Genomic DNA, 25,704 nt, shown 5'->3' with positions numbered 1-25,704 from the left:
TGCACCACCAGGAAAGGAATACGGAAAAAAGGACTGTGAGTTGAAATTTTTGCCATATCTACATTAATTTCAAGAAGCTGTTTAGCAAACTACATGTTGCATTACAGTAGAAACTAAATCACTTATCACTGTATGAAACACTAGTATGTTTCCAAAACTGGCTTGCTCTCTAAGACCTTGGCATGCATTTGTACTCATTTTCTGATCTTAGCATACAGAAGAAATGAAAGATTAGAAGAGTATCAATAAGAAATTAGTAGAATGACAACTTCTATGTTTTTGTTCTAAAGTGTGTGACAGCTCAAGACAGCTGGAATGGCCAGAGACTCCTTGCAAATGGAAAAAAATGAGAATTATTCAAGAGTTCACTTGACTTGAGTTCACTTGACTTATATTAAGCTTGGTACCTACAATACACTTTAATTTCACAATAATAGCATCATATTCAAACAAATAAGATGCTAATTGATTATGCAAGAAACCTGTATACTTAGTGAAGTGTTTTGTGATTTAGAGAGAATTGTTACTCTACTAATACTCTTGAATTTAATAATATTTTCCTTTGAATAGGATTGAGGACAAAAGTAATTACTCTGCAATTGTTTTTTATAAAAATGATTATTATGCAGAAAAGAATCTATATGACAAATTATAAAAATACAGAATACAGATATGTTCATCTCTGTCTTTAATGCAACAAAAGATACTGAATAACCTTCCTCACCATGTTAAAATTAAAAAGTTTTATTTGGTGAAATTGTATTTGAGTGGTGTTTTTCCTTGTACAGTGGTAAATAGAGTAGCACCAGGTTTAGCACTAGCTTTTGTGAAGTTAATATGCAGTTATCCTTCTTTGCTGCTCTTCCCTCTTCTTCCTCTGCCCCTGGGGATTGGGGGTTGTCTTTCACAACAGTCACAAATCCAGCGACCTACAAAATTAGAGCTATCAATTAAAAGATGACCAATTGCCAAGTAGTCTAAAAAGGCTACTGCAGCTGTATGTGGGAAGTGGGGATATTAATGAGTATGTAGCATGTTTGCTATAAAATTACATTTGTAACTCGTTTTTATGCCCCTCCTATTAAAAAAGACACTACCCTAAATTGACTCGTCATTTTCCAGTAATGAATGTACTCAGATTTAAGATAATACATTCATATTCACTATCCTAAATAAGCTATAAGATGCTGTAGCATAAAGTAATGAAATATTTAGCTACACTCACAATGTTTGTAGAATGAATAGTTAACACAAGATTCTCTTCACATAATAGATGTACAATCTTTTCAAAAGAAAAAAAACAATCCAAATCTTGAATTTTAGATCAGCCTCTGAACAAGTGTAATTTATATAATTACCTGAAGGAATAGCACCAAGCCCAACACAAAATGTATGATAGCCACGATCACACACATCACAGAACATCATTTCTTCCTCGTGGTGAGGCTGCCCGCATATAATGCATGTTTTACACTCCATACATTGCCAAGGATAAGTCTTAATTATTGCAACAAGCTCTGCAGACATATCCAAACAGGAAGGATGTCCTAGATCAAAACCAGTATCATTACTATAATGGTTATATGAAGGATCCTGACAAGACTAAAATGATTTTATTTTATAAAATTTACTTTAAACCAGTGTATCAAATGTGCTAATTAAACTTTAGTAACTGCTAAAAATATATATTTTGATTGTTATTTTTGTTTCAATTTAAATATATAGACACGTTTAAAGCAGATTTGTTACTTACCACTGTTTTCACATTGGGAGCAGTGTATAAGTGCTTCAGACTTCCCTTTCTTGTTGGACTCCTTACCCTTCAGACAAATTCCACATATAGCATTTGGAATGACCTTTGGCTGGAAGGGTAGAAGAGGGCTATAAATTCATTCCGGAAGAATTGATACAGGTTTTTTTTTTTTTCAAAAAAATGTGTGTTATTTAAATTTCTATAAATTAACCAACCTTCGGGGTGATGTAGAACATAGGATATGATTAAAAATTGATAGGTATTGATTATATGAGAAACACTGGAATAGAGACTATTTTAAACACATGCAAAGTAAAATAATAATGATGTATAATAAATCACAACTAATCAATGAATTTTTAAAAGGAAAATTGAATTTTTAATCTCCTTATGTAAAATAAATGTGTATGAAATCACTAACACATAATTCTTCAAATGTAGATTTAAGCTTATATTAACTCTTCATGCAGTATAGTATTGAAATTATATATTGAAAATTCTAAGTATATTTTTGTCTAATGCACAGGCTGATTAAAACCTGTTTATTTCATCAGTAAGCAAAATAAAATTTTATGTAGATGTAAGCAAACAAGCTGAAATTGGTTCTTGTGAGGATAAGGACCAACAACTATCAATTGCAAGCAATTTTTTACATCTGCACAGAAAATAAATTTTATGCATCTACATTTGTTCCATGGATAGCATCCATTATACTCTGTCTTCCTAAACTGAACCTATATCTTCAATTCGTACAAACAATATAAATAGTTTACTCTGTGCCTGACAAAATGTGAAAATTATAAGGAGTGTGTCTTGGTAATAACATTATTAGAATTTCAAATTTCTTCCCTAATCATAATCTTATACCATTCATGTCAACAAGTGTTTTTTCTGCATGTAAGAGCAACTACTATCATTTGAAAATAATGTATCATGTCATTTCAATTCCAAAACCCTCCTGTTACCACCACCACCACCTGCTCAACATCTTTGGGAAATCCTAAAGTGTAGATTTGAGATTAATATTGGAGGGAGAAAAATATAAGTTCCTTTGATCAAGTAACATTGGATAATCAAAAGTACTCCAGATACTTAATATATCATTTTTATGTGGCTTGTAATGAAAGCGTTTCTGTAAATTACCTTCCAATAAATTGCCTCCCTAACCTTATTAAATATGTAGCTCTCAATTTGTTTCAATTGTTATAGTAATAAGAATTGCCAAAAATTATCAGATTGGTGAAATTATTTGAAGAATTTTTCTTTCAAATTTAGATACATTTTCATATAAAATTTTAATATATAACAGAAAACAATACACATTTAATTTGTATAACATTTGAACTATGTAGCTGGAACCATATGTATGCTACCCTGGTGATTATTTTCCCCTTCAAATATCTGAATTTGTAAATAGCCACAAATTATTAAACTCTACAATGCTATAAACGAAACTAAAATAAGTGCTGTAATTTATATATTTTAATAAGACAAATTTTAATCTTCTTTCTTGGACATAGTTAACATATTTTTGTTTTCCTTGCATTTATGTTCAAGGACAACAGGTCCTGCCTTTATGTGATATTGAGGAAGAGGGCACCAATGTTTAAGTTTGACATTGATGAATCAGAACATGAAGGAAACGATGCTGGTGAGATTCTAGACCAGAGGTAGATATTTTTTTAAGCTGAGTTAGGCCTTAAATAATCATCTATTGTTCATTCTATAACAGTACATTTCCTCCAGGAAAAGACACTAAATGAATTCAACACAATCTCCAATTCTGATACCAATCTCTTCTCATATTACATTGACAACATGGAAACATGGGTGGATAGTTGCTTACTTTATCTAAATGGCTACAAATTACAAGGTAACAATTGTTAACAACAATTTGCTCTTAACAGAAAAATGGGTATCAAAGTAAGAACGAAAACATTTATTGATGAAAGAATGAAAAGTGTGTGCAGGCATCACTCTGCTATACACATCTCTATCAGGAATACTTTAATAATGCTGAAAGAAGCAGAATAAATTTGAATTATCCTGATTTTAAAAAAATTTAGTTCTAGAAAACTGAAATTATAAACTAAATATAAAATTTGAAAGGGTTAATATGTGTTTGTTATGTATTAGCCTAATTTCAGAAATTATTTATGTAGTATACTTGGCCTCCACAGTTTTGTTTAAACACCCACAAGGCATTTATAAATAGCTCTTTTTAAAAAGATGACAGAGGCATGTAATATTTTTGCTTATTTATTTTTTAAAAAAAATCATAGTCCACCTGTTTTATACATAAATATAATGAAATGATAAAGGAGTCTAACATTCACAAATATCTCTACAAAATAATAAATAACCATGGTGGAAACAGACATATATTTTATTTGCTATTCTAATCCTACTTGCATACGTTTTTATACCCTGCTCCTCCCAAAGAAAAGAATAAACCCAATTCTGCAGCTTTCATCTTTTGTACTGCTACATTCTATAAAGTTTGTTGTGTTTTAAACTATATCAAGATAACAATTAGAAAATACACTTGCTATTTCTTTTATTGTATGCATACCTACTGCTACAGTATGTAGCAGCAAGCTGCCTCTCAATCACACAATGCAAAACTACCTTTCTGTTGCTATACCTGTACTGAGTTAAGTGCAGTTAATATTTCTGGGCAGTCTAGGTACTGCACCAGCAAAGAGACATTTAACAATAATGTTTTCCCCAAATTTCAATTCTATAAATCTAGGAATAAAATAGTCACAACATACTAATTTAAAAGAACATCCAAAAATGGATGTCTCTCTTATAGAAATGAAGAAAAAGGAAAGTCTATTGATATTTAGGAACAATTCTAAAAAGAAATTAAAATGATATTGGGGGAAATCACTGGAAAACATTGCCTGCCTGATTTAGTGATGTTCTGGTCATCTTAAATTATCAAGCAAAAGAATAGTAAGATTTTCAATCTTACTGCTTAAAAAATTCATTTTAGACTAAAACTGCAATCCTGTATACCAGCTAAAATCATATTCACCGGTCAGTTCTAAATAAAGCAAGGGGAATCTGTCTTGGCTTCAGTGACGTCGGGACTTATTGAGCCAGGTTTTTTGTTTTCATGAAACTGACTGAGTAAACCAAGGAGTCTTCTCCAAAGCTGGAGAAGCTAAGAGTGGACAACGAGAGAAAGCTACTCTGAAGTAAGAGAAACAGTAAGTAGGAGAACATGTTCCATTTTCATACTTTAATAAAGCTTTGTGCTTTGTGCTTTGTGTATTGGATATGAAATGATGTCTGAACCACACCAACAGAATTTGTAGCTTATCCTCAAAATGCATAAGCATGCTGTCTTTCTAGAAATCACACTGCCTGGAAACAAACCTTTCTTTTTTTCTAAGCAAATTAATGTAAATCAGAGTGTTATGGAATACAAAGAAAGAATGGGATAATCAGTTAACAGACTTGTACTTCAATCTTCTGTTTTTTACTGAAATATGCAGACATGGATCTTCCCCTTTCGCTGAGAATACTGCCATGACAATTATAATCATCAGTCCTTCATCTTATAGCTATTGAGGAAGGATAATAGGTATGATGCCCCCATTAAAAAAGATAGATGGTTTAACAAATTAATAAAAATCAATCTGCCTGCTTAGAAAAAAGGTAAATATAAGAAACCCATTTGTAATACTTGCAATATATGTATTAACATTTTGCTTATCTTTCCTAAAAGCTCTTACAGTTAAATTTTAGTTTTAAAATGTAAATAGAGAAATAATCTAATATATGGGGTGAACACTATGCAATAAAATCATTGTAACTATTAATGGTTCCTGGGAATATTTAAATCCCCATTTGTAGACTTATTTAGGCACATGATGAATCAAATGCAGTAAATAACTGATAAGGATGTTCATATCATATTAATTCCATAACACACATTGTATTAGGTATGTAAAACTAGCTCTTATATAGAGTTAGTTACTCTAAAGTGAAAAAATGCACTGTTCGTTTACTAAACTGTTTTTTTTTCTTTTTGGGACCAAAATGCATCTGATAATTCTCACATTCTCACTTCACTAAGATTCACTTTAACAAATCCCCAGTACTTCTCCATAGATCAACTATATATGGATGGGTTTAAACCAGTGACTAGTAATCACTTGGATTCATTTTTAAACCTAAATTTTGAAGAATATATATAAAAAAATAAAACTACCTTTAGCAATCAAAAATTTGTATATTGGCTTTTGTTACAGTGCCTTCACAAGAAACTAGCCAGGCATTGTTGTATGCATGGATTTTTCTCACTTAATACCTCAAGTTCAAAATTTTATAATGCCTTCCTAAGCTTCATCTTTGGATTTCATAAGTTAATCATATAAATTACTAGCACACACTTGAAGCTGCAATGAAATAAAACATTTTGCAAGGCTGTTATGTAAAAATAGACATGTCTACAAAAAATTAAACATTTTCTGTATCATTTTTAAAAACTTCTCCTTAAAAGAAATGGTTCCTAGCATTTACGGGTATATTTCTGTACGAGTGTCTGAAATCATGCATTTATGCAGTTAAATTGTATTTGGAATCTTTTTTTTTTTTCAAAGAAAGCTACTCAACACTAACTGAAAACTGACTCGACTGTACTTTGTATGAGTCTGTAATACATTCAATATATACGTTACGTAGTTTGAAAATAGTTTGCAATATTTCAAAATCATGTTACTTGCACTATGTAACTTCTCAGGCTTCATACTACCTAATCACTTTTTGGATCACAGAACTATTTCCTTAACTTTCTTTCTTACAACCATTCAAACATATAAACATATGCCTTATTCTGTGTAAGCAAAATTTACTGGTAAGCAAATTTTATTGGTAAACAAATAGCTTCCAGCTTATTTTCTTTATCCTCAATATAAATTTCAATCTAGATTTCAGTTAATTCGAAACTGAAATTCACTAGTAATACTGACAATTAAAAGATGTTATATAATGATCACTGTTTAAAATATAACTCTTTACGTCCTGGTAAGCTTAAACCACTTCCTCTATGTCATTTGCTTAGAAGTACAAAACCAAAACTATACCAGAATATCTCACTTGGAGCTCACCATCTCTCCAAATTCTCTATCCCCAAATTATTTTAAACTGCAAAATGATGGCCTGTAGCACGGTTCTATTCTACAAGGTTAGCACAACCTTCATTCAAATAAGTTCATCTATCTTTTCATTCTGGTATCCTTCATAAAATGAGGAGAGAAATAAGGAAAAGAACCTATTCCAAGGCCAACTTATGATCTTCACTGCATCTAACAATGAGGGTTTCATTAGACTATCTGAATATTTCTTCCTAAAAATCAAACACTACTCAAGCCAAAGCTTGTCCTCCCAACTTCCTCCACAAATGCAAGGGGAATTGTTTTAAGATTGCCAACACCAAATTATAAACAGATTACATACTTTTCATTTGGAAAAAGTTAAGAAAATATAAATATATATGTACAATATTCTAGCTACATTTTACCATGCTAGTCCAGTTCATACTGGTCAGCAAGCTATTTTAAACTAAAACACAATGTTATATTCGATATGCAACTATCAACTTTTTAAAGCCCGGAAAACAAAGCAATTTTCCTCCACCCTGGCAAAAAGAGGGAGAAAACCCATCTTAATACTGAGATCTCATGCTGCAATTGCTCAGGAACCATTTAGGTACAGAAAATAGAAGCCACTCCACAGCCAGGGTAACAAACAATAAGGCCCCAGGTAAAATAAAGCAACAGGAAGTAAGGAAGCAAACAGGAATGCACAACAGGAGAGCAGCTAGGCAAGTATAGTAAGCAGACGTTCCATATTTTGAAAAACAAAGTTAAATATTTCAGGGAGAGAAGCTGATCAGTAAAGAAGCTGAGTCAGGGGCTTTTTTCTTCTACCTTGTACCCAGGAACCGATTTGGATACAGATCGTTTGGAACCCTCTTTTCTTGGAGTAGAATTTCTCTCTCTTGTTTTTTGTTTTCCCTGCAAAGGTTCTTCCTGGTTTTCTGCTGCACATTCACCTTCAGACACATTGCCAGATGAGTTGTCCTGTAACATGAAGAAAAACCATTTTTTTGCTTCTTTACATGGGATGAGCAAAGACAAACTAACACTTTCTAGAGCAGGGGTGTCAAACTGGATTTGTTCGAGGGCCAGATCAGCATTGTAGTTTTCCTCCGTAGGCCAGCTTGGGGGGTGGGGGTGTTGGTGGGAGATTGGATGGATGCCTCCTACAGCACACTGTGCCCCGTTTTGACTGGCAGAGTGCTGCAGGAGGCTGTCCATGCTGAAAACAGGGTGCCTCATTTTCGCTAGGAGAGGCACAGTGGGCCATTCCTTTGCTATTTCCAAGCCGGCTCTATGGGCCAGACTTAAGCACCCCATAGGCCGGAACCAGCCCGTAGGCCTTGGGTTTGACACCCCCATTCTACAGAAAAACAAAATAACACATTCTAAACCTCATTAGTTTAGTGTATTGATATATAATCTTAGTATATTCTGACAAAGCCCAGGGATCCTGCCCAGCATATACACATAAATATTTAGAAAACATAATAAACTCCACAAAAAGTATAATACGATCTAAAATGTAATTTAAAAAAATCCAATAAACTATTGTATAAAATAGTCCAAACCACAGAAAACCCAGCACACATTGCTAATATTAAAAAATATATCTGGTGCACACACATTTTGGTTTACCGAATTGCCTTTGATTTTCCGCTTTTCATCTGCTCTCTCTTCTGCATCATCTGAATCTCCATCACTATCCAGTGCAGGCAGATCTGGATCTAAGGGGGGCTCATAAAGAGCTGTATTTAGTGGCAAATAGCGAAGTTCATCTGGAGAGTATCTAAAGTTAAGTAAAAAGTTTTAAACTTAGATTTCAAATTGAAATAGATGAGGTGATACAGAAAGACAAACCAAATTTAGTATTTTAGCAGTCACTTACATAATTTTAACCAAATACCAGTAAGAAGTGCATAAAGGATGTTAATTTGTATATGTGGGTATATGTATACACAATACATATTAAATTAATCAAGTCTTTAAGAATCACATGTTACACTTGAACTAGCATCCAGCCCGTAATAGGTAATATGATCCATGCATGCAGAAATCTTCACAGAATATTACAAACTACATTTTAAAAAAAATCATTAGCATAATCACAGCAAATTTCTAGTACCTTTTATAGTACTCCTGAAACTGGCCTGGTATGAGAGCCACTGGATAAGGACTAACTTTTGTCCTTTCTGTAGGTAAGATCTTATATTTTCCTTGAGGCACCTGGATAATCTGTATTGTTAAGACAAAAATAATAAATCATTTCCCATACTTCTGACTGAATTAGCTTTTCTAAATAATCAAGAAATATTTCTTATAAATTACATCCATGGATTTGCGATACATACATTATTTAACAATATATCATGTAACAAGGTATATGTTTGAATGATCCTATTATACTTCAAATATTAGATCACACAATTGATTTAAAATTGTATATTCAGGAGTATCTGAAACACAGATTTCTGCATCAAATAATATGGCAAATGCACATGGTTTCATATAGGACAATTAATAGTTAATAAATATAGTGTAAAATTCTATCCTGTATCTAAAATTTCTGGTTGACAATTTATGGATAGTAATTTTTGTCTATCAAGCTATAAAAATAATCATACCAAAAGGAGGCAATCAAAATAATAATTTTGTGACATTACATTTTGCTTGAAGGCAAAAGATAAAAGAAAAGAGATTGTGCCATGTTCTCCCTCATATAAACAATTCAGAACCATATATTAGTAGAATGTGGTTATATTTTTTATGTTTTTATGTATTTTAAATGTATTTTTTTTAATCTTGTCATAACATAGCTGCTTAGAAAATAAAACACTAACATTACAATCAGTTAAAAATACATTAGCAACCTGGATCGTAACTGTTAATTTCATCTCATTTGAAAGCAAAAGATGAACAACTGAATTGTGAATGAACCTATATAGAACCTATATAGAAATAAGGAAACCTTCTGAAAGCAAGACCATAATCTGTGAGTTCACATTGATTCTAATCTGAGAACAATTTCATTATTGTACATAAATGGGAAAAACACTAACAGTCTAGAGCAGTGGTAGTCAACCTGGTCCCTACCGCCCACTAGTGAGCGTTCCAGCTTTCATGGTGGGCAGTAGGAGTTTTGTCCGATACTGAAGCACTTTCCTTTTAAAAAAATTTAATTGACTTTTTAAAAAAATGTCATAGCATTATTTAAAAATTTTCATTAGGTTTTCATAAAATCACCATTACTGTGGAACCGGTGGATGGTTAGAAAATTTTACTACTAACAGAGATACAAAAGTGGGCGGTAGGTATAAAAAGGTTGACTACCCCTGGTCTAGAGCAGCATATTTGATTTGAAAAAAGCTGTTTCACTCCCTAAATAAAATCTTACAAATCAACTCTGAGCTGTAACTGTAAAGCAAAACAAAGCAAAACAAAATGCTTGCTTTGCAATTAGAAGCAACGACGTTACATGGTTTCACATAGCAGCATTGATAGAATGGAGTTTGTTTATCAAAGCAGAACAGTTTTTAAGATTTCTACAGTCCTGCTTCTCCTGCTCCAAGAAAACTAATTTCCACTTTTGCGCAAATATCAAACCCAATGTTACTTTGAGTCCACAATATAGTGTAGATATTCACAAAAAATACAATTCAACTTCACTAATTGTTCCTAGTGTTATTTGTTCCTTTAGTGTGTATGCAATGTTTGCATTTTTCCTTTCTAGTAGGCCATTGGCAAAGATCTCTCAGGAAATCGGATTACAAGCAAGCCTATGCTTACAGCAACTGAAACAAGAAAATGCAAGTATCCTACATGTGTTTGTAAATCAAAGTAGGCCCGTCTTTCTTCCATTCGTTCACGGTTTAAGTTGCTGTTGAATTCTGCAGCTTTCTTGGCAGCTTTCTTAATATATTCTGGAACTTTACTTGCTTCAACTTTTTGGGTATTCTGCTGCTGCAGTTGCTGAAACAATTTATTTCCATTAGTTCACAAAGTTGTAGAAATTTGATATTCTGTGTTTATATTGCTCTGTATTTGTAAAACCATTTGTCATAAACAGTTACTTACAGAATATTCTTTATAGTGGTCAGTTATTCGTTGACGTTCTTTCTCTTGAAGTATAACTGAGTACTCTGCATGTTTGGCAGGGTATTCTTTAATCATCAGATCAATTACTTCATCACTTCGCAAGGCAGTTAGACCTAAAGTATATCAAAAACAATTAAGTGATTTTATAAAAAAAAATCAGGAGGGTAAAATTAAAATCTTTGCTTTTGTGCTTAGCCTTTTTAGAGGCTTGTAACAATCTAAGTTGTCAGATCAATATAAGACACAATATAATAGGCAACTGCATGTTAACTCAAGAAATTAAATTCAACATGCAATGTAAGAATTAAGTTGAGAGACATTTCTAAATTGATTCTGTTCCAACTCCTTCCAACCCATTTCTATCTTACAACATTCTAAATATCTTAGCAAACACATTATATTATAGGAATTAGAGCTTAGTGAAACAAATGGCATTTTCTCTAAATCATAGAACAAACTAAATTTAACAATCTTTTGAAGGATACTTTTCAAATCTTCACAATTTTATTAGAATAACCTACAAAATTATATAAATGCTTGCATACCATTGCCCAGAGTCACTTATTCTGATATTGGGGGTGGTGGTGGTGTTATATAAATATAAGTAGATATGTAGATATGTAGATACGTAGATAAGATAGATAGATAGATAGATAGATAGATAGATAGATAGATAGATAGATAGATAGATAGATAGATAGATAGATAGATAGATAGATAGATAGATCAGATGTGCCTTTCTTTTGTCCTTACCTAAAGTACACTGTGTTTCCGTAATAACATTTAGTTCTCTGAGGTAAAGTTTCTCTTTGTGAGAAAGATCTCGTCTTTCTAAATCTCCAAGAAAACAATGGGAAAAATAGTAAGAAATCATAAAGGATTTTTGCAATTTCTTCAAAATATGTAATATTAAAATTACATTTCCATCAAAATCTTGAATTAAAAAGCTAATATTGTTTCTGTGGGAAAAGGGTAATGTTTCATTTGAATTGAGGTTAGTTCTTAGTGAATTCATAGATATATAAATATATGTATATAATTTTCCTGACTGCAATAAAGTGGTTGATGTGCCTTTTTCCAAGTTCTTTTTTAACTTCCCAATCTAGCTTACAGTTCTTGCTTTTCCTTCTGGAAGGATGAAGTTCTAACCAGGTCCAACTCTATTTAGCTTTTAAAGATCAGTTAAGATTGGAACACCATACCAAAAACATTAGTGCCAGAAATAGCATACTTATTGCAACTGCCAAATCTGAGAAACATTTTGTGTGGGAATAAATAAAACAATGCTGTTTGTCCTGATGCTCTTTTCCACAAACTAAAGCACATAGGAAAATTCATGTGTATAAGAATGAGCTGCAAGAAAGCTCCAATTTCAAATCAGGGATAATTCCAAAGAATTAAAGAAACAATAGCATAAGTCTTGAGGGGCTTAACATTGCATTTTCTCTTAAACATAAAACATATTGACTCATACATTATCCATATCACAAAACACATAACTTCCAAACATATGCTAAACTCTACACTATTTCAACATTATCTGTTTCGGTGCCAATGGCTTGTTTTAATCAAATGTAACAGATTTGCAGCCATTTATGTAATGCAAATCTGTGAAGTGTCAAAAAAGGTTCCAAAGCTTATGGAGATAGCAGTCAATGGGTGCATATGAGGCCCACCTGTAAGCATTTCCAAACAAAAGAAATAGACCACCAAGGCATTTGATCAGCTTGGAAGCACTTTTAAGACAAGTGAACAAGCCTGCCTGCACTGTGTCTAAATTTTAATATTTCATGTAAGTATGTGTAACATGAATACCTGGATATTTTCGCTTAAAGGAGGTTACCCCCAAGTATTCACTAACTTGTTCTTGAAGCATATAATATTCTCCAGTTTCATCGGGTGGCCATTTGTATTCTATCAGGTTTTCAGCTGGAAAATAACTAAAACTAAACACAGAAAATCAAATTATTAAAATTATGAGGATTTAACTCCACAGTCCAAATAGAATCCACATTCAAATGCCATGTGCTCTGTAGTAACACTTTTATACATCTATATTCTTAATAATTTTGAAGCTCACTCGAGTGGAAAAATAGTGACACATTTACTATTAGATATTTCCCCTTTATTACTTTGTTTGGTAACTCAAAGTGGTGACTATACACAATACAACTTCCTTCTATTTGCCCAACATAAGGATTTAATTACTCTAAAATATGCTTTCTCTACCCCAATTTGAATTATCAAGAAGTATCGATTTCCTCTTTCCAAAATCTTCTGCTGGCTATCTTTATATATTGGTTCAGAGTTCTAATTCATGAGGTTTCTATATACCCTAATAAATAAGATAACAAAGATGCATTTATTTTTGTTGAAAAAACAATAATATATCAAACTAGAGCAACTTTTTAAAAAATGGTAATACCTAAGATCTTGACTTGAAGTCTCACAACTTCGTGAGCTGTCACCGGAGCCCATGCGGCGTCTTTTAGATGGTTGGCTGCCATCATTTGAATTTTCTTCTATGTCATCCTGAGATGATACCATAATGTCAAGTGTTGAGCAACAAAATACCAAGACCAAGAACACACTTATCAAGAATATGAAGTATTTGGTTTTGAAAATCTTAAAAGAAACTGTGAACATCTATACCTTATTCTGGAAATTTTCACTGCTCTTTATTAATTTAATTAAAAAATAAGTCAAGGAGTTACACAGGACCATGATATTTTTAGGAAAATCAACAAAGCCAACAGGTACAGGTACCATATTCTAGAATATCTATATATCTATATACAGCATGTTGGAATTGGGTACAGGTAACCCTCAACTTACAACCACAATTGAGCCCAAAAATTCTGTTGCTATGCAAGACAGTTCTTAAGAGAGTTTTGCCCCATTTTACGATCTTTCTTGCCATAGTTGTTAAATGAATCACTGCAGTTGTTAGCAATATAGCTGTAAAGTTGATTTGGCTTTCCAATGACTTTGCTTGTCAGAAGATCGCAAAAGGGGTCACGTGAACCAGGACTCTGCAACCATCATAAATATGGTTGGCAAGCATCTGAATTTTGATCACATGATCATGGGGATGCTGCAACAGTTGTGTGAAAAAGTCACAAATCACTTCTTTCAGTGCCGCTGTAACTTTGAATAGTCACTAAATGAACTATTGTAAGTCAAGGACTACCTGTACAGTTCTTGGCTTACAGCAGCTAAGAATCACACTTTTAAAAAATAAAATAGTACTGTCACCCTGAAGGCAATCCTAAAGCAATGTAAACTAGGAAACTCTGAAATCAATGTGACTTACTTCTTAATAAACACGCTTGATGCTTGAATGCAGATGGCCAGGTAGGGGATGCCAGCATTATTTTCATTATATCAATCAGCATGGGATATTCTGTAGGGCAAATGGTTGCTAGCTACAATACCTTTCCCAGCATTACACTAAAGAAGTGGGAAACCAGGAGGTAGCAATTTGGTTAGCCATCAAAAGCCCCATCCCCATCATCAGGCTATAAATGCACTGCAGGGTTCTCTTTCCTCTTATATAAGTGGGCCTGCTACATTTTTCAGGACCCGGATTGTTGGGGGCGATATGCTGACTCTGTAAACCGCTTAGAGAGGGCTGAAAGCCCTATGAAGCGGTATATAAGTCTAACTGCTATTGCTATTGGGGGGGGGCAGTGCAAAGCAAATTCTCTTTTCATCGACCTCAAAGATCTACATACTGGTGATTCAACCCTCAAAAAAAATTAAACCCCCCCCCCAAGTCTAAAGTGATACGGACTTTTTTTTTAAAAAAAACCTCTCCTTTAACCCAGGTGCCCCACTTTTTGAGTTGTGCAGCTTAGCGTCTATTTCAGTGGTTCCCAATCCCAGGCCTCACAGGAGGGCAATTTGATTTTTAATGGGGGCAAATTGAACCTTGTTCAAACCAAGTTAATGGCCTTTTAGGCTTCTCTCGTGTGAAGAGTTCACTTTTTGAGTAAAGTAAGAATTGTATGTGAGGGTTGGGGGTATCAGGATTTTAGAGATGCTTAGGTGGGGCATGGCCAAAAAAAGGTCGGGAACCACTGGTCTAAAGTGATACCGACTTCTAAAAAAAAAACCAACCCTCTCCTTCAACCCAGGTGCCCCACTTTTTATAAGCGAGTTGTTCAGCTTAACGTGTTCTTTATTTCCTTTAAGTGAACTTCCTTTAACTTCGAATGCGCTTCGACTTCTCCAGTCCTTCAAAGGCGAGTTAAGTGGGGGAGGATCCAAGGAAATCCAACCCCACCAACAACCACCACCACCACCCGTATAAAAAAACCCGGTGGCAAAAACGGTTTGACCTCCAGATGCCTTTAAGAGAGTAGATACTAAAAGCGGGAGGTGACACGGAGAATCAGAGCCGAAAGAGCCGTCCCTCCAGCCCGGGATAAGCAAAGGGGAAAAGCAAAACAAGGCTACCTCGCCAGGGAGAGATGCCCCGTCCCAGCAGGCGATGAGGCGGAGCCGGCAGGGACCTTCCCAGGAGGCTCCTCCTCCTCACGGAAGGGGGTTGGAAAGATTAAAATCCCAGCCCGCGAGGGGTGTCGCCGCCGCCCTCCACGGAGGAATGAACGGCCAGCCGACCGGCGCCCCTCGAGAGGGGAGGAAAATGGCGTAAGCCGCCGGGAGCATCGGACGACGGGCACCGACGGAAGGAAGGGGCATCGAGGAGACTACGAGGCCGGAAAAGGATAACTTCCCAAGCTCTGCCTGCGCATCGTCTCACCTTTAAAGACTGGGCTCCGGGCGTGGCTGGGTCGCTGTCGCACACCCGCGGGGACAGCACCGCCGCCATCACCGGCCACGGATGGGCTGGGCTAAAGACCGCTTCGCCCTCTCCTCCCACGCGCCAGCACCCCGCACCCCTCCCGCTTCAGGACCGGCGCCACCTGCAGGCCCGGGGATGGCAATGCAGGCGCCGAATCGCCTTTTTTTCTTCTGTCTGCCGAGGGCGCGATCGATCTTTTCTTTCGCCAGCAGCTTCTAAACTGGAATTGCTGCTTCCAGAAGTCGGGCGTGAAACGTGCGATTTAAGAGCCTCCGCTATAAAATATATGCCTTTACTTGAGCAGATCGCGGTTTCGTTACGAATGACAGCTGTTTTCTTAGAGGCGTGTGTCACTGGGGGCGGAATGGGAGAACTTGGTGAGGCCAATTCCCCACAGCGAATTCGCTGCGGGACTTCAACGATTCAATTTAAGTATTTAAAATAATTTTAATTTTTTTAAATTTAATTAACATTTTGTCATTTATATTTCATGTTGTCCCTCCTTTTGCATCCTTTCTTTAACGCTTTTATTCCACGGTTTCTTCGATATTATCATGTAATTTATCCTGCAGCGAGTTGTCCCGGGCGAGTTGCCTTACACCCATCTGGGGATGAGCTCAGTGAAGTCAGCAAGTATATTGAGTCAATATTTAAAAATAGTTTTTTTAATAAAAAAAAGATTATTGCCTATTACTTTTTATCAATAATTCAAGGCTTTGACCGATATTCTTCCTCTCCTATTTTCTCCACAACTACAACCCTGTGAGGAGAGTTGAGCTGAGAGGGAGATGACCAGCAGGCTTTTATGCTGAGGCTGGACTAGAATGCAATCTCCTGGTTTTTGTTTTGATTTCTTATAGGTAACCTGTCTCCTCTTGGATGTTTGCTGATGTATATGTGTGTGGAGGCAAGGCACTGAATCAAACTGAGACTCAGTCAAGCCCACTCATAAAACAGAACGAGATGCTATTGCAATTATTTTGTTTTGGTTGCAAATTTTTTGAAGTCTTAATCTGTCGGCCTTGGTGGTTGGGAGAAAAACAAAAGAAGCTAGTCTGGAAGAAAGGCAAGATATCAGTTTAACAAATGCAGTAAGTGCTGCATAAAATATTATCACCCTATCTGGGCTGCAAATGTCTAAATCAGTGATCCCCAACCCCCGGTCCGCGGACCTGTGCTGGGCCGTGGAGTACCTGGCACCGGGCCGCGCAGCGGCCAGGGGCCATGATTGCTGCAGCGGCCAGGGGCCATGATTGCTGCAGCGGCCGGGGGCCATAGTTTCTTTCTGTATGCAAATTAGGGCTAACTGGCACAAGGGGTGTTACTGGACTGCTGGTGGCACTCTGACGTCACCAGCGGCCCACCGCCCCCCTGTGTCCAGCGCCGCCCTTCTCATTCCTTTTCAGTGCTTCAGCGCTGGCCGATTCCTGAAAAAAACCTAACAGCGCCTGCGCAGCTACGTAGGGCTAGCGTAGACAGCGCTAGTAGCGTAGCCTTGCACTTTATATTTATGTAATTGTATTTTATTTTGTAAGGCATGTTTAAATACAATAAAATAAAAGTTGTTTAATCAAAACAATCTGATATATAAACAATCAATGTGTCGTCGCGAACAACGCCCCCCCACCCCTGCGCGCGCTCAGCGGGCCACGGTAAAATTATCAAAGGCTGACTGGTCCGCGGCGATAAAAAGGTTGGGGACCACTGGTCTAAATCATTGCAAGGTGACAGGAAACACAGGGATTTTTTCTGCCATCTAGTGGTCACTTAATTTTTTTAAATGCAAACTAGACAGCCCATGACCCATTTAGTCATTTTTCTTTCTTGATGTAAGGTAGGCTTGTATCATTTCCTCTCCTTTCACCACTCTCAGGAGAGCCAGTGAAGTTGTGTCCTCCACCTCAGCTGTTTCAAGGAACTCCCTGCCACTTGGGGTGGAGGGCAGGTGGGTGGAACAAAGGGCGGTGAACCATGGGCAAAACTGCACTCCTGTTCCCTGTTCTGGTTTGTCCCCAAGAGCCCCCTCCCTTCAAGAAGGAAACATCAGTGCCTCCCAATCAGCTCTACCTTGCTAGGAGACATCTGAACTATTCTCTTGTTCCTTCCCCAAACCAGCCACTGTTGTTAAGAGATTTCAAATTTCAGCCTCTATTCCAAAACAGCCAATAGCCACTTGCCTGATGGGTCCTGCCACCAGCTGATTGGGCACAGGGGCCAGAGGGAGGGAGGAAAGAGGATGGGGATACACCTCTTTCCATTTTCCTTTGCACCAAGCAACCTATGGGTTTCTGGGGAGTGTAGTCAGAAACTGCTGAAATGGCCACAACTTTAACAAATTTCAATCCCATGAGAGCAATGAGGATTTTGGATGCATTCTGTAAGTTAGCCCTTTTGATTCAAACTTCTATGATGCACTGTTTCGCCCAAATTGAAGATTATAAATTATAAGCAGATGAGAGTTTTAGTTCCATACGGATATGTATAAACTGGACTCAACTGGCAGGGAAGGTCACTAATTGTGATTATGCTGCAGGATTGAAAAAATTGCAATCATGCGGCCATAGAGATGCTGGACAACCAAGAAATTCAAGACTAGTTGTAATGAACACTCTTTCAGCACCATTATAATGTTGAATGGTCACTGAACGAATTATCTTTAACCAAGGACTACCTATAGACAGTAACACACCCAGTTGTTTGGTTATCAATACTGAACAGGCAGCAAGGATTATCACCTTGACATAAATGTTTTGCACAAAAATTGTCACAATGGTAGTGTAGTTGAAAGCAAATACATTTATTTGAGCAAATAGAACAATAAAATCTCAATATATTGCTACAATGTTTCTTTCTTACTGTTTGTAAGCCATCTAAAGTCGTTGTGAGTAGGTTGCTATATAAATGTCCATAAATTAATTTATGAATTACTCAAAATAGGAAGCAACTACTAGAACCACCATAACATAGTTCTCAGTTTCATATTGAGCTTCAACCCAAGTATCTCTTGCAACATCCCAGACCCATCTGCTGGCAATCTGGAAAAAGGAAAAGAACAAAGTAGCAACAAATTAGCTAGCATGCTTTTTAAAATTATAATTCATAATCACATAACAAATCCATTACAACAATATTGCTGGGACCGTTGAATGAGTATTGTTTGTTCAGTTTAACAGAATTATCTATAAATTGCCAAAAATTAAAATCAAACTGCATAAATTGAAGTAATTTCTACAATGTCAGCACATTATATATAAGTGACATGATGACATAATCAAACCTGATTTAATAAATAAGTTAAAAAAAATTAAATTTAAGAGCAAATATATGGAAAAAAGATAATAGCCCCGCCAAGTTTATAATATGGCAAAATAATTTCAAATTAAGAAAGAAAAAAAATCTGAAAGAAAATGCAATGTCTGCTACAAATAAAAAATTATACTTAAAATGTCTATAAAACATTGGAGAGGTACCAAACTAGTATTAGAATTCACCAGATTATTTTTAAAGAGTGTATCTTCATGAACATAGCCTAAAATATAAAAAAGAATAGAAATAAAATCCAACCTAACAAGAGTTATAAACAAGAGATATAAAAAAATTAGATTTAGCATTATACAGAAAGCAAAGTTAGCACAAATTTCCTATGCATCAAATTTTTACTCCTGGAAATGAGAATTATATATTGCAGATGGGCATGTATGCAATTTTCACTATAGTAATATATATGGTTATTTTGCAAAAATTACAACATATACAATTTAGAGCAATTTACCCCAACATTAAAATTTAAAAACTGATTCACATTTCACTGAGTTTTTACTTCAAGAGGGGAAAAAATCCATAGGTCTATGTAATTTTGTTATAAAAATAATGCAGAATCTTAAAAAGTATGAGGAAAATAATTTTATTTTTGAATAAACATTTATATTCATGAGGTGAATTATTATGAGTTAAGATCATATACATACCAAAGCATTAAAAAAAAGAATTCAGAAGAAAATGCAATCCATGAAATGTCTCAATTATCTCCTTATTGTATGGTTAACATTCCCATATCATGCATCTAATAAAGTGTATTGTACTTTACTCATGAAAGTTTATGCTGATAATTTCTTGCTCCCATACTTTGTTAAATAATTGGGGGGGGGAAATATTATTCCAAGTGAAAAATCTGTGCCATATTTCTTTCTTATTTACTGATCTGTTTGTGATTCGGTTGAGTCTTAGCATATTATGTATATTTGATTATGTAATTAAAAATATCACTATTGATAATACTTATATCTCTATAAGTTCTACATACCTTTATCTATATACTTACAAGTATCTATATACTTGTAACAATCAACCCAGCTCCTTGACATTTGAATATATAATTTAATTATATAAGGGCATTGCCTCTACTCAATGACATTTACCCATCCAGCTTAGCAAAAAAGGCTTGTTGCAGGTTCCATCCACCAGAGAAACTCATCTGGAGAGACCCTGGAGAATGGTATTTCCTACCATTGCACCTGCTCTTTGGAACGCCATCTACACACCTACTGAAAGTCAGGCTGCACCCAACCTTGTTGGCTTCCAGAAAGAACTGGCTTTACCCATCTGGCTTGGGGATCAGAGAGTGGTACCCTAACCCATAAAAAGGCTGTATTGTTCTTGAATGGTGTGCCGGTGATTCTAGTGTATGCCTTTCAATTGTTTTTAATGTTTGTATTGTTGGTCTGGCTATTTTATTTTTTTATTTTTCAGTACTGTTTTAATTGTAAGCTGTCCAGAGTTATGAATGTGAGATGGGTGGCTACATAAATGGAATACATATGTACAATTCAATAGGTAACTGTTCTTCATAGATATCTTTCATAGTACCTATCACTGGGCAACCGTTTATAGCTGGCTAATCCTTTCAATCCAGAAACATCCGAAGTGTAGAGAGGTGCTCCAAAACAAGTACATATTGTTGGCACCTTATTTATTTATCCCATTTGTGTACAAATGTGAGATGGGTATTAAAAGGGCCAATAAACAAAACCAGAAACCAATAAGAAATACAATACCTCCCTTTAAAACCCAATTAAAACCAAGAAACATAAAAAAGCAGGCAAGTGAAAGTTATGGATCAATCAGTGTAGCCATCTAGTATAGGTCAACTGGATCTCCAGGCACAGGTGGCCATGTCTTTGGAGACTTTCAAAGGACCAAGCCAATCTAACCTCTAGGGCAGAATTCTGGGAGTTGAAGTCCAAAAATTGTAAAAAGGCCATAGTTGCCTACCCTTGCTCTAGGTGAATGCTGTTCCAAAAGGCAGGCATTAGAGCAGAAAAGTCGCTCCTGCCAGGAAAGGTCATCATCTCCTATCAGAGGACATTCCTTAACAGATGGGACCTATGTTGTGGCTATACCCTAAAGCTGTGATGGCGAACTGTTCTGACCCCCCGGCTTGTGAATAAACCAGAACACAGGCTTGACTGTTTGCCACTGTTCAATTACTGAGATTACAAATCTTTTGGCTGAGGGCCCAGGCAACTCACATTCAATAGAGTAGCTCTGCAGCAACACAGATAGTTCACACACAGCAACGCAGATAGTCCAAACAAACAGACACGGCTAGAATACACAGATTTTCTAAACTACTAATTCGAACGGTTGTTTCTTGCAAATGTCCCCTCCCAACGCCTCACCTATAATCTTTCTTGGGAGGGGCCAATCAACAACGACCTGTGCGTAATCATTTTCTGTGAGTCTGCCTATGGAGTTGCTGCTTCCGTTTCTCAGCCCTTCTAAATCTAGTATCAGAGACAAACTGCCTTTGATCCTCCCCACTGCTCCATGCCTCAGATGCCTCCTGGTGGCCAACCATCCACTCTGGTCCCTGCTCTGAATCTGAACCCTGCCCAGGGTCCTCCACATCGTCTAGGGCAGACTCATAGGGTTCCTCGCTATCCGAGTCCATCAGTAGCTCAACCGGATCCTGCTGGGCCACAACAGCGAACCTATGGCACATGCGCCAGAGGTGGCATGCAGAGCCCTCTCTGTGAACATGTGCACTGTTGCCAGCTGCTCTTCCAGGTTCCGTTGTGTGAAAACCATCTGTGTGGCGCACATGCGCATTCCGGAACCCGGAAAAGCAGATCTTCCAGATTCCGGTGCTCCGGCACACACTCCAGTTTCGTCACTTGGTGCCAAAAAGGTTAGCAGTCACTGCCCTAAAGGAACCAAATCACTCTGAAAATACACCATAATTTTATTTGCATCTATACAAGCAATAACACAATACATACTGGATCCCCAGCTTGACAGCCATATTATCTTTTGAGATATGGTTCCTCCTTGTCATCACTCAGGGTCAATTCTACTTGCTGTGAATGTTTTAATACAAGGGCAGTTTCTCTAGTTCATATATTTGATGCATGTGGGGGCATCTTATCAATTTAAAACGAATGTAGTTTACATATGTATGAGGTAGAAGGGTACTTTTTACCACAACCTCCACAACATGCCTTTTCTGTCACACCTGATGGAACACAGAGTAATAACCGGTAAAGTTGCAACAACTTTAGTCATAATAACCAGGATAAATAAAGTGCTTTATTTAATCAAGGGAATACAGTAGATTTGGTTGGTGAAAATATGTGCAAAACAATTTATTACATCTTACCAATTTCAACCAAAGCTAATTTTCTGCAGATGAATTTGAACCCAATGAAAAGAAGTTTCAGTTATGATGGCCATTACTTACATGCTTTGTTTGCATTTTTCCATAAGCTGACTGTTCTTGAAAATGCTGGAAGGTAAGGCCTTGTGTATGATTTAGCAAGGTAGTTCATTCCACTTTAGTAATCTGAGAGGGTCCCATTTGAAAAGTAATATTCTGCACAACTGCAACAGGGAACTGTGGGCAATTTTCAGAGAACAGACTAGGATAGTTTATGTACTTACATGTATTGACTGACCAGTCTTTTCCACAAGAAATACCTGAACTATATACTTGTAACGATCAAACCCCAGATCCTTGACTCCTGCTAATATATCTTCGGAGATAACTGAACAAGTGGGGGCACCATTGATTCCAATATATTTGAAATCTTGAAGTTTCTGCTATTAAGGATCAAACAAAATTGCCAATAATTGTAATAATACAAATTTTCTATAAATGGGCCATACAGCATTTAACATTTAAAGCTATTCTATGTTTGATACATTTTAGGAACCTTTTTATTTGACAAGTTAAATATAACTTTATAGGAGGTTAGAATATATTTGTGCTTATTATTATTTTAGTTTTAGACCACTTTAATTTTAGATATTATATTCTCCAAGGAATTCTGGGAACTAATTTGTGAGAAATGTTCAGAATTCAATTGCAAGATTTTCGGTTTGTCCATAGAGGCTGGAATTGCCCATACTCTAAGACTTGTTACCAAAAGTTAACAGCTAAATTATGTCAGGTGATAATAGTGGCTAATCCTTTCAACCTGGAAATGCCTTAAAAGGTGCTTCCGGCACAAATGGGACTGAAGTGTATGAGGATAATGAATAGGCTCCATTTACAGGTAGTCCTCTATTTACAACAGTTCATTTAGTGACCATTCAAAGTTACAACATATTGAAAAAAGTGAGAAGACTATTTTTCAAATGACTTTTTTAGCATCCCCATGGTCATATGATCAAAATTCAAATGCTTGGCAACTAGTTCATATTTATGATGGTTGTAGTGTCCTGGGTTTACATGATCAGCTTTTGCAACCAAAGTCCGACAAGCAAAGACAATGGAGAAGCCAGATTCATTTAACAACCAAGTTACTAACCTAACAAATGCAATTACCGGTATTCACTTAAAAGCTGTGGCAAGAAAAGACATAAAATGGGGGAAAACTCTTAACAGATGTTTCACTTAGCATCATAAATTTTGGGCTCAACTGTAGTCATAACTCAAGGACTACCTGTACTTTAATAGGTTTGTAGGTTATTTGCCATAAACTACATTTTAACAAAAAAATAAATTAACAATTGTTAATTTAACAAAAGTGTTAAAATAATATAACATGGTTTAGAACCTAATTATTATTAGAAAATACTATACCTTTAGAATATCTTCAGCTCTCTTCCTTACTACATGAGACTCACATTTTCTATAAGGTTCCATCCTGTAAGTGTTAGCGTATTTCGGTCTTGCAAAGCTAGTCTTGAATACCAAGAGCTCATTTTTTGTAAAATCTGTGGTGGAGTCATCATCAGGGTCCATACCTGATATGTCATAGCTTGAACCTCTGTGTTTTCCTACCTGTGAAGCCTAAACCCCCCCCAATACATAAATACATCTTTATTTCACTCTCAAAATTAAAATGATGAAACATAAACATAGTAAGTGGGGGTTAGTTTATATTTTCATTCTCTTTTTTCATATACAATTCAAGGTGGTTAAAATACCAGTACTTCTTCCTTTTCCCCACAACAACAACCCTATGAAGTTGGTTGGACTAAGAGAGTGACTGGTCCGAAGTCACCTAGCCAATTTTTCATGTCCAAGGCAGGACTAAAATTCACAGTATCCTGTTTGTAAGCTAACATTACTATCCCAAAATGGCTCTTTAACTGAATGCAATGGAATGTTCTGATTTGCAGCCATATAAATTAGTTCTGCATTGTATATATTCCATTTTGCTTAATATGGAACCTCAGAGTTATAGTTTTATGAGGGAAAACAAAATTACTTTATTTTCTACACATTATTCTTTCATCAAAACTTCCATTTGGAATATAAACATTGCCTTTAAACCATATTGATATCCTCTTGATTTAGGCAGTTGCTTTTCTGAACAAATTTCAGTCAGCACTTTATATAGTCCCCAAAAGTTTGGACAAACATTGCCTTTTCCAAAAACAAAGATATTCAACAGTATTCACAGACTCAGAGTAGAAATCATTTTGTCAAAAGTAGCAATCCTATGAATACTTTCCTAGTGTCTCAATATATTTTAGATGTTCATTTAAACCAGTGTTTTTCAAACTTTAAGATGCTTAATATCTTTAACACATCTTAAAATTGTCATTTTTTAAAAAAAATATTTAAACAAAAAAGACTGAAATATAATCCTGGTAAATGACTGTATGTCTCTTGTCTGCTCAACTTGCAGTGGATGAAGGGTTCATTATAAAGTTGAACAGTATACTTGACCAAAGATGCAGATAGGGTTGCTAATGGTTCTCCAAGGGAAAGTCAAATATGAGTTTCTATTATGTGATTCATGCCTAGGGTACTTGAAAGAATTTGTGAAACAGAAACATTCCAATTTGAATTTTGATAGCATGTTAGGTAATAAAGAGAAGCAAAGATAATACACGTATAGAGAAGCTACAATGGCATACATTTAAGTTATAGAATAGAATTCTTTATTGGCCAAATGTGATTGGAAAACACAAGGAATTTGGTGCATATGCTCTCAGTGTACATAAAAAGACAAAGATGCATTCATTAAGAATCATAAGGTACAACACTTAATGATAGTCATAGGGTACAAATAAGCCATCAGGAAACATCACTATAAATCATAAGGATACAAGCAACAGTCATAAGTGGGAGGAGATGGTTGATAGGAACAATGAGAAGACTAATAGTAATAGTAATGCAGCCTTAGTGAATAGTTTGACAGTGGTGAGGGAATTATTTGTTTAGCAGAGTGATGGCATTGGGGGGAGGGGAACTGTTCTTGTGTCTAGTTGTCTTGGTGTGCAGTGCTCTATAGCATCGTTTTGAGGGTAGGAGTTGAAATAATTTATGCCCAAGATATAGGGGGTCAGTAGATATTTTCACAGCCCTTTTTGACTCTTGCAGTGTACAGGTCCTCAGTGGAAGACAGGTTGTCAGTAATTGTTTTTTCTGCAGTTCTTTCATTACAAGCAATAAAATGTACTTCTTTACAGAACATAATCAGAATATA

At 35.8% G+C, this 25,704-nt stretch overlaps 2 protein-coding genes across 7 annotated transcripts in view; both read right to left on the bottom strand.

Moving 5' to 3' along the window:
- Positions 1-728: 728 nt before the first annotated feature.
- On the bottom strand, positions 729-15,879 carry PHF10 (PHD finger protein 10). Of its 5 annotated transcripts, none has more exons than XM_087718132.1 (12): positions 15,725-15,879; positions 13,385-13,491; positions 12,775-12,905; positions 11,713-11,796; positions 10,939-11,072; positions 10,684-10,833; positions 8,990-9,099; positions 8,491-8,653; positions 7,696-7,848; positions 1,754-1,862; positions 1,359-1,547; positions 729-929 (listed from the first exon to the last, which is right to left on the bottom strand). In XM_087718132.1, the coding sequence occupies exons 1-12, from the start codon at positions 15,791-15,793 to the stop codon at positions 844-846; spliced, it is 1,485 nt and encodes a 494-aa protein (XP_087574258.1). In that variant the 5' UTR covers positions 15,794-15,879; the 3' UTR covers positions 729-843. The 5 variants fall into 5 exon arrangements, with proteins under 5 accessions (XP_087574258.1, XP_087574260.1, XP_087574259.1 ...); XM_087718134.1 differs by having other exon boundaries at positions 8,503-8,653; XM_087718133.1 differs by having other exon boundaries at positions 11,713-11,790.
- A 2,663-nt stretch (positions 15,880-18,542) lies between these two features.
- The window catches only part of DYNLT2 (dynein light chain Tctex-type 2), a 7,739-nt gene continuing 577 nt past the window's right edge, over positions 18,543-25,704 (bottom strand). The window contains exons 2-4 of one of the 2 annotated variants that reach the window (XM_087718129.1): positions 23,847-24,056; positions 22,703-22,861; positions 18,543-18,801 (exon numbers count right to left, since the gene is read on the bottom strand). In XM_087718129.1, coding sequence (XP_087574255.1) covers positions 18,691-18,801; positions 22,703-22,861; positions 23,847-24,056 — 480 coding nt within the window. In that variant the 3' untranslated portion in view covers positions 18,543-18,690. The remainder of the gene's footprint in view (positions 18,802-22,702; positions 22,862-23,846; positions 24,057-25,704) is intronic. The other variant, XM_087718130.1, reaches the window with a different exon arrangement.

Source organism: Thamnophis sirtalis, unplaced genomic scaffold (assembly GCF_051295495.1).
Source record: "Thamnophis sirtalis isolate CommonGarterSnake01/CBP01778 unplaced genomic scaffold, rThaSir2_p1.2 scaffold_6, whole genome shotgun sequence".
Taxonomy (NCBI): Eukaryota; Metazoa; Chordata; class Lepidosauria; order Squamata; family Natricidae; genus Thamnophis; species Thamnophis sirtalis.
The sequence above is the reverse complement of the archived record's forward strand: the minus strand, read 5'-3'. Positions and strand labels throughout refer to the sequence as shown.

Bases quoted from the DNA above. Each gene is read 5' to 3' on its own strand.
- PHF10 (XM_087718132.1), bottom strand. From the start codon at position 15,793: ATGGCGGCGGTGCTGTCCCCGCGGGTGTGCGACAGCGACCCAGCCACG. The intron at 10,834-10,938 runs GTAAGTAACTGT...AAATTGTTTCAG, and splicing joins ACCACTATAAAGAATATTCT to CAACTGCAGCAGCAGAATAC. The intron at 7,849-8,490 runs GTGTGTGCACCA...TTCATGTTACAG, and splicing joins GCAATTCGGTAAACCAAAAT to GACAACTCATCTGGCAATGT.